The sequence below is a fragment of the Hyaena hyaena genome, unplaced genomic scaffold (genome assembly GCF_003009895.1).
Source record: "Hyaena hyaena isolate Hyena2069 unplaced genomic scaffold, ASM300989v1 scaffold_308, whole genome shotgun sequence".
Lineage (NCBI taxonomy): Eukaryota > Metazoa > Chordata > Mammalia > Carnivora > Hyaenidae > Hyaena > Hyaena hyaena.
Genome location: NW_024080942.1, coordinates 1,733,191 through 1,742,371, shown reverse-complemented (window position 1 = coordinate 1,742,371; position 9,181 = coordinate 1,733,191). Strand labels below are relative to the sequence as shown.

At 65.1% G+C, this 9,181-nt stretch overlaps 1 protein-coding gene across 1 annotated transcript; it reads right to left on the bottom strand.

Moving 5' to 3' along the window:
• Positions 1–224: 224 nt before the first annotated feature.
• Positions 225–5,370, bottom strand: C1QTNF12 (C1q and TNF related 12). Its single transcript, XM_039248433.1, is given in 8 exon segments — positions 225–413; positions 602–680; positions 830–920; positions 1,127–1,235; positions 1,693–1,841; positions 1,928–2,039; positions 2,119–2,235; positions 5,013–5,370. Coding segments are annotated over 8 exon segments (909 nt in total). The 5' UTR covers positions 5,166–5,370; the 3' UTR covers positions 225–314.
• Positions 5,371–9,181: the final 3,811 nt, after the last annotated feature.

Here is a 9,181-nt window from a genome sequence, read left to right as displayed (position 1 = left end):
CCACCTTGCCCTTGCACCCCAGACAGGCACAGCAGGCATCCGGCCACCATCTGACCAACTTCCGGGACTTCTAGTGCTGAACAGGTCTGGGCCCCCCGCCCTCCAGGTGCCCACAGACTGCTGCCTCCAAGGCTGGACGTGAGGCCACATGTCCTTCCAGGGCCACACCTGCACCCCCACCTCCGTGACTACACAGTGACCAGGCGATGGGGAGGGCTGAGAGCTCTTTACTGCTGTGACCACAGGTTTTGCAGAGGACGGGGGCGGGGCGGGGGGTACAGGCCCAGCAGCTGCTCCTGGCCCCTGTCTGGCCCTCAGGTGCCCAGGAGCAGGCCGGAGAAGCTGGAGCCACTCTGGATCGTGAGGGTAGTCCCGGAGCCATTGTCCACAAAGACGGAGACGTACTGTCCGGCCTGCAGACACCCCACAGTGGACGTCACCACCCACGGCACCCGCCTGCCCAGAGGGAATGTACGGAGGATGCAGCTCAAGCCCCACCACGCAGCACCCGCCCCAGGGGTCGCCTGGCTGATGCTGGGCAGTGCCAGGTCGATGCTCTGGGTCTAGGCTCCTCCCACCCCGTCCAGCCCCGCAGCCTCACCTGCAAGTGCAGCAGGCCCTGAACTTGCACGGTGAAGAGCCTGCCACGACTCTCCAGGCCCGAGATGGCCTCCAGGGACCTGCACGGGGCGCCGCAGGACGAGGGTGAGGGCACAGCTGGCTGTGGGGCCAGGACCCCACCCCCTACACAGTGCAGTCGACACTTGGGCACCACCCCCTGCGACCCGCCCCCCAGCATTAAGGGTGCCCCCCGGGAAGGCCCACTCACATGTGTCGATGACACAGGGACTCAATGCAGACGAGCGCCCGCACTGTGTCCCGAGCCCGCGGCCGTGCCCTGCCCTGCAGCTCCCTGTGGTCTGTGGAGACAGGCCCAGCCTGCAGCAGCCCGCAGGAAGGACAGAGCAGAGAGGGGCAGGGGCGAGGGCTGGGGGGCTTCAGGACACACGGCCAGATGCAGGCCCAGGAGCGGCTGAGGGCGGGGGGAGGGTGGGGCATGGGCCTGGGTGAGACCCCCCGGAGGTGGGGTTGGAGAAGGAGGCATCTGGGGGCCGGCCCCACTCACCCACGTGCAGGCTGGCAGAGAACTGGAAGATGGCAGTCACTGGGGCTGTGAACCGGCCCGAGGCCAGGCTCACGCCGGAGCCCCGCAGGAGGGCGCCCTGGGCAGTGGGCTGCAGGGACGGCAGGGGGGCAGCTACAGGGCCTGGGCCCTCAGCTTGCACGTCCAGCCTGGGGGAGGCGCCAAGCAGGCCCCAGGTGGGCAAGATGGGGGCGGAGGGTGACCTACGTGTCTCTGCCCACCTGGGCCTCTGGGCACAGGCTCCAGTGAACCCTCAAGAGCCCCCACCTGGAAAGGTATCCCTGCCTCCTGGCCACCTCGGACCCCACCCGAAGTCACAGCACACGAGACCTGCTAACCGGGGCCCAGGTCACCTGCACCCGCATATGCGTACTGGGTGGCTGTCCCGGGCTGGCTGAGAGCCCCGCTCGGTGGTGGGGAGCCGACCCGGCACCACGCCCCCCCTCCGCTGGCCCATGCTGGTGTGTGAGGGAGGCCTGCAGCAGACACCCCAAGCGGACCAGACACCCCAAGTGGACCAGGGCCCCCCGACCCCCAAGCCCACTCACAGCCTGGAAGCCGTGCAGCTCCACCAGGGTCTTCTCGTCCACCACCACGGGGCCCTTCAGTCCACAGTGGAAGGCCTCAGCCACCCGCCCGCCTGTCCCTTCAGGCAGCAAGGGGCCCAGCAGCCCCAGGAACCGGCGCTCAGTGGCCTCTGTGGGGGAAAAGTGAGGCAGGCACCTGGGGATCCCCCACCCCCACCCCAGGGCCCAGCAGGAAGAATCGGGGACAGGGCCTCACCTTTCAGCATCTCCTGAAACTCTCGCAACAGGGCCTCCCGGTTAACTGCTGCACCGGGGGGGCCTGGGGGCCCAGGGGGCCCAGGAGGCCCTGGGGGGCCAGAGAGGCCTCGCTGGGGGGAGGCAAGAGACAGTGAGGGTCCTAGTTGGAGCCACAGCCACCCTCTCTTGGGTTTACACCCCGGGGCTCACCGACTTCTTGTCCCGGCCCCGGCACCGTTTCTTCGAGGCCCCATCATCTGGCCGCCGGACAAAGTTCAGTCATGTCATGTGGGCATCCGAGAACTCAGGCCCCAGGGCCTCAGGTGGCTGCAGGGCCAGGGGACAGGGCTAGTGTGCTGGCCACAGGGCGCTAACGAGTCCTGCCTCGTTGCCCCCAGCAGACAGCAAGGAACCTCAGGGCCCCGGCCGCCTCGGGCAGGACTCAGGGCACACACAAGGAAAACAGCAACGGGGTGCTGCAGGCCACCCCTGGGGGCCCAGAGCGGGATGAGACACGGGACAAGAGCTTGGGGCCTTTGTGAAAGCCAGCGCCTGATGTCCAGGCGCCTTGGTTTGGGGTCTGTATTAGAGTGACTATATCCCCTCCCACGGGACCCTGTTCCGAAGCAGAAGGCACACCTGTGTACAGGCAAGGCCAGCCCCGCAAGTCCCAGCAGAGGCCTGGCCCTGGCTAAGGTGGGCAGTAAAGAGCAGCAGCGAGTTTTCTGGGGGGGCTTCTCGAGAGTCCCAGAGCCATGCAGAACCAGAGAGAGGAGCGGCGCAGGCCTCGCTTTGTGCTGGACATCGGGTGTGTGAGCTGGCGGCCTCGGCCCTCCAGCGGGCCCTGCTCTCGGCTCTGACCCAGGCCGCAGCTGGACAGTCCACCGCACTGTTCGAGCAAGGGCTGGGAGGCCCAGAGCAGAGCAGCCTAAGACCGTGCCCCGTCCCCTCCCGTCACCCCCTCCTAAGTCCAGTTTCTGCACCAGGGCAGGCAGGAAAGGCAGGAGCCCCTTAAGCCCCAGAGTCAAGGAAGGAGAACATCCCGCCGAGTAAGGGGTGTAGGCTGGGGAGAGAATCTGCCTGTCTCCAAGGAAGTCTGCATGCCAGGCTCAAACAGGAAGCTCATAAAATAGGCAGGGACACTGCAGATGTTGGCCTGGCTGGGAGAGAGCCACCACCATGGGGCCAGCAGAGCCCTGGCCGCTCTCTTCGGGCTGACCCAGGCAGGGCAGGCTGAGCGGCCTGACCCAGGGTCCAGGCCATCAGCCAGTCCTCAGGCCCTTCCACGGCAAGAGCCAGGCTCCTGGGGCGGGTGCTGTCTCCTGACTCGGGAAAGCCAGGGCCTCTTCTCAGCAGACCCGACCAGGTCTCTATCCCAGGGGGGACGGGATAGGGTGGGGACCTCCCACCCCTGGTCTGGGCCCCACCCAGAGAAGAGAGGGACACCAAGAGCTTCAGAGTGTCCGGCACCTGGGGGCTCAGTCGGTGAAGCGTCTGACTGTAGCTCAGGTCATGATCTCAGTTTGTGAGCTCGAGTCCTACATCGGGCTCTGTGCTGACAGCTCGGAGCCGGAGCTGCTTCCGATTCTGTGTCTCCCTCTCTCTCTGCCCCTCCCCCGCTCATGGTCTGTCTGTCTCTCAAAAATAAACAACAAGAAAAGGGGGCCCCTGGGTGGCTCAGTCGGCTAAGCGTCCGACTTCGGCTCAGGTCATGATCTCACGGTTTGTGGGTTCGAGCCCCGCGTCGGGCTCTGTGCTGACAGCTCAGAGCCTGGAGCTGCTTCGGATTCTGTGTCTCCCTCTCTCTCTGACCCTCCCCTGCTCACGCTGTCTCTCTCTCTCAGAAATAAACATTAAAAAAAAATTAAAAAAAAAAAAAAAAGAAGAACTTCAGAATGTCCTGGTTCCTTGCATATCTTGATATCTGCCTGAACTCCTGGCTGCCCCCCGCCCCCCGGGCCACACCTGAGGGACCCAGGAGCCCTGAGACACAAGCACATCAGTGGTGTCCTGGGGGCAAGGGCTGCAAGGGGCCGGGGCAAGTGGAGGATGGGCTCACCCCCAGCAGGAAGAGCAGGAGCCGCAGCGTCCGGGGCATGGGTCCCACTGCAGCCCCCACCCACGGAGACCACTCCTGGAAGAGAGATTTTCCTGCCTGTCCCTGGACTGACTCGTGCCAGGCGGGGCAGCGAACGGCCGCTAAGCACCTTCGCCCGGGTGACTGGCCGGGATTGCTCAAGACCCCGTGCGTCGTCGCCCGCGCCTGCCCCAGAGGCTGCGGGTAGCCCGCTTCTCTCTGGCTCAGCCCGCCCATCTGGAACACTGGGCCTCGGGCTCCAACGGGCCGCGTGGGCTGAGAGCAGCCTGGCTGGCCGCCGCAGAGACGCCCTTGGGAGGCGGGAGGCCAGGATCAAAGGCGGGAGGGCTGGGGGGTGGGGGACCCGCCCCAGAAACCGCCTCTCCCTTCCCAGTCCTGCGGCCCCCAGGCGGGCAGCTGCAAGAAGCCACCAGGCCTGTGCTGCTGGCGTCAGCTCCAAGACCCCCTCTGGAGATACTAGGCCCCAGAGGGTGGAGGACCAGGGCTGAGGTAGGTGAGGGGATCTTTCGTCTCCGAGGGGACCCCAGGGGCAGGCTGGGGCCAGAGGGACTCCAATAACCAGAATGCAGCCTGTGGCAGGGGCCAGAGGGGGTGCTGGCTACGCAGTGAGAGGTCCCGGCAAGGACCTCCAGGAAGCATAAGGTCCGGGCTAGCCTTGGCCTCTCCAGCCACTCAAGTTGTGGGGGACCCAGGTTCCCAGCGAGGAGTCGGGAACTCCTCCCCACCCACCCCTGAATTAGCAATCACACCAAATGGCAGCGTGTGGAACCTGGGCCTTCAAAGGTGTCACTGTAACCCCCTGGGAAGCCCCCCTCCCCCTCCCCCTCCCCTCGCCCTGGGCCTGGGGGGACCCACGGCTGCCCTGGTAGCAGCTGCTGCAAATCCTGCCCAAATTCATGTCCCACTCTGTGGAGACAGGATGGGGACGCCTGCAGAGCCAAGGCCCCCCCCGAAGCCTATAAAGGGCGTGCACACCCACACCCACGTGCAGCCGGCCCTCCGGTACCTTGGGGGAGCCTGGCAGCCCCTCGCTGTTGGACGTGGTGGCGGGAGGGCGCTCAGGGCGCTGCCCGGGCTGCCGCAGCCTCCTGGGCTCCCGCCGCGCCCCGATGCCCCCGAGGAGGAGGAGGAGGGTCACGGTGGCCCAGGCCCAGTGCATGGCGGCCGGCCCGCAGCTCCGACCTCGGACCTCGGCGGTGGCTCAGCGCTGCAAGCGGGGACACCCAGGCGTGCTCATGGGGGCAGCAGCGCAGCCGGCGCTCAGGACCCCCGTGCAGGGTCACGGCCCCAGGGGGCACCTGGCTGCCACCAGTGCATGTGCACACAGCTGAGCCCGGAGCAGCGGCGGGAAGGCTGGACAGGCAGATGCGCTTCTGCTCCCCCAAAGGCCCGCGCCGCCGCCAGATAAACCCTTCCCTCCTCCCCAAAGCTCCAAGGGGGAGGGCTCACCCTCGGCTGATCCGCCATCCGCAGGCGGGCGCCGAGGGCTCCCAGGCCAGCCCGGGGGCGGGGGCGTGGACGGGGGCGTTAAGCTGCTGCAGGGGCTGCGCCTCCCCCAGGCGCTCCCTGCCTTTGGAAACAGCCCCCACCCTTCCCCAGGAGGGCCAACTCACCCTGGAAACTGTTAACACGAATTCACCCCACCTACCTCCCAGCTAAGCTCTGGCACCTCACATCCAGCCCCTGCAGGGTGGTGGCCCAGGGTAGGGAAGCCCTCCATCAGGATGAACAGCCCCATCTGCCCTTCCTACGTGTGACCCACCTCACTCGGGCCCCCAGACCCTCTGACACAGCAACCCCTATCCCAGGGTGCTGGCAGTGCGTGCCCCGAAGCCTGGCTCAGACCCCGTTCCTGAGAAAGGCAGGACCCGGGAAGCAGGACAGCTGACCCACCAGGCTCCCAGCCTTGTTCTGGCCGTGGGCACTGCCCGCCCCTAGGGGTGAGCCTGGCTACTGAGAGGAGGGACTGACTGACCTCAGAGCAAGGGCGTGGTGGGTGGCCCAGGCTGCCCCCAGTCCTCCTGCCCCCTCCTCTTCTTGGGGCACAAGGCCAACCCGTACTGCCTGAGGGGCTGCCCTCACCCAAACGGGCCTCTGGCTTCCGATAGTCCTGAGCCAGCAGGGGCAAGGGAGGGGGAGCCCCCAGGCCTCTGCAACCTGGAGGTCCGCACAAGGGGGAGCCCCCGGGGGGCCGGCTCCCTCCACAGCTGTCCAGCCCAAGGAGAGGGAGCTCGGGATCTCCCCTTGGCTGGACCCGAGCAACAGTGGGCGGGTCCCCGGGCAGAGTAGGGGCCGGTGGCTCGCCACCTCCAGGCTGCAGGCAATGGGTCCGCCAGGGCCAGCTCAAGCTGCCAAGCCCTGCACTCATTCGCCACAGGATGGGGGCCTGAGTGGGCTGACAGCTGCCCCTCAGCGGGTGTGGACCAAGCCTAGGAAGGGTCAGAGCCACGGCTAGCCCCCGCAGGAACTGCTGCTTGCGATCCAGCCTAGAGGAAGGCGGGGCACAACGGTCCTGGGGAAGAGCCCTCCAGAGCACCCCTCGATTCCCAGACGTCCTCCAGGAATGCTGAGCCGTCCCACAGGCCTGGTGGGGAAGGTGTGAGGATGCCTGCCCGGGGTCATCTGTCCTCTCTCCTGGCTCAGGCAGAGGCGGTCGGTCACCTCCAGCGACAAGAGAGGCCGGTTCCGGTGAAGCCTGAGCTCGTTCGTCATCTCTCGCGTGTCCAGCTGGTGAGCTCCCCACGCCTGGGCTGAGGGGGGCCACACTGCAGAAGATCCCCTTGTGCCCTGCCCCATGGAACCCTGGCTGTGACCTGCACCCAACACCAGGTCAGGAAAGGCAGCTAAGAAGACGCCCCCCCCCAAGCTGCCAGACCCCCTTCACAGGCTGGGGACCTGTCTTCCCATCAACTGCATCCTGACGGTTTGCTTCTTGAGGACCGGAAAGCGTGTCACCAGAGTGGCATCGGCAATGCGCCACCTCTGCCCGGCTGCCGTGTGGGCACTGCCAGCTGCACCAGCCTCCGGCTCAGTCCTACTGAAGGCAGGTCAACGGCAGAGGGCCTCTGAAGCAGGATGGGGGAGCCACATGGCAATGGGCCTCAAACAGGTCCGACCTCGCCTGAACCACGTGCCCTGCTCCCATCCCCAGGCCCCTCGAGGATAAGCAGGAAGCGAGAGCCGCTTCTCCGGCCCGCCAGTCCTGGGGTCTCAGCCAACTCATGCTCTGCAGGAACTGCCCCCACGGGCTTGGGTCCAGCGTCAGGGAACCGGCTCTCTGCTTACAGTGCCCTCTCCCCACACCCCATGGGCCCTCCCAGGGAGGGCGGGAGCTGCCTGGAAAACCACCACAGGGGCCCTGCTCTCCAGTCGCCCACACCTTACTGCCCCAGNGGCTCTCTGCTTACAGTGCCCTCTCCCCACACCCCCCCAGTGAGCACGGGAGCTGCCTGGAAAACCACCACAGGGGCCCTGCTCTCCAGTCGCCCACACCTTACTGCCCCAGACACCAAGTGCCCGCCGAGGGGAGGCGCAGGCCAGCTGCCGGTTCTCTGTACCCACATGGCCACAACCCAGGCGCTGGGCGCCGTCCCTACAGCGGGCTGCCTGAGGTGATGCCCTTGGCACACAGAGGGCCGCTCTGCTGCCTGGGGACGTTCCCTGGGGGAGAAACGCTGGGAATGCCCTTCTCCGAGACGGCCGTGCACCCCTCCAGGACTGCTTCGCTGGTGTCCATGCAGGACCCGTCTCTGTCGGGGGCTTCTCCCCCTGGATTATGAGACTTCACAGCACGGCTTGCTCTCGGGCGTTCAGCCGGGCCAACCGGGGAAGCACACGCCCGATGGGTGACCTAAGGGTGCCCAGCTGCCCTCCACCAGGGACTCCACACGCAAGGGGACAGCGATTCCTCCAAGGAATCCTGTTCACAGGACAAGTTCACCTTCTGTTTTTTAATTTTTATTTATTTTAGGCAATCTCTACACCCAACATGGGGCTCGAGCTCACGACCCCGAGGTTAAGAGTTGCATACTCTTCCAACTGAGCCAGCCGGGTGCCCTAAGTTCATCTTTTACCTCGGGTCACTCACCGCGTGGACCCTGGGTGAAGGGTCTGTACAGCACGGATCTACTTCCACCACTGACGAAGGCTTTTAATAGCCGAGATTTCACGTACAGCAAAGAAATAACCCATGTTGAGTAAAATGTTTGCTAAGCCATCTACCTCCTCAAAACCTCAGGAAACAACTGTTTGGATCAGATGCCCACCTCCACAGACGCACCCTTGAGCCAGCTGTGGACAGGGCAAGGTCTGGCATCCAGCACAGAAGAGGCGGCCTGACCGAGCTCGCCCCTGCCCAGCGCTGCCCACACAGGGACCCAGGCCCGACCACACTCCCACCGGGGCCCGCGGTTATTCCTGGGGTGCCACCAAGCTGCAGATACAGTAGCTCCGGCCCCCCCACCCCTCAGGGCCCAGCCACTGACCTGCCCATGGGCTAGCCTGGCACTGGGCTGAGACGGACTTGTATTTCCGCCAACAGAGACTCAAACAGCACAAAATTTAGGAACAAAGGTATAATGAAAGATTTTTTTTTTCACACAAGTGGGTTAAATACACACAAGTGGTAAATTATAGAGCAATTTTAAATAAACTGAACAAAAACCAATGAAAGTCGAAGATGTGCAAGTGTGTGGCTGCACCTGAGGCCCCCTCTGGCCTCTGGAGTGAGATCACAGCCCCTCAGCCCATGACTCACAGACACAGTGCTTCCAAATAACGTCCAAGTGCAACGATCACGTAGGCACTTAACGGAAGACCTCAGCAATCCAGGGAGCCTGCTCAACCCCAGCGGCCCCGCCCGCAACTCGGACCAGCCCTCCCGGGGCCGCCTGAACCTGCTCTGGTGCCCACTCTGTGTGTGGTCTTCTAGGGCAGGAGCCCACACCGGATACGGAGCGGCTGTGAAATGGAACGTATGCGCCTACCTTTAGGGTAAACCAAAGATCTGGACCAAGTGTGAGGGGAGCCTGTCAGGTGCAGAACCCCAGGAGGCTGCTGGGGTCAGAGGAAATGTCCTGTGGGCACCAAAGGTCACCCCTGCAGCAGCCGGAAACCTGGAGGTGGCAGTGGGGAGCCCAGCCTGGCATAGGTGCGGGGGGGGGGGGGGGGGGGGGG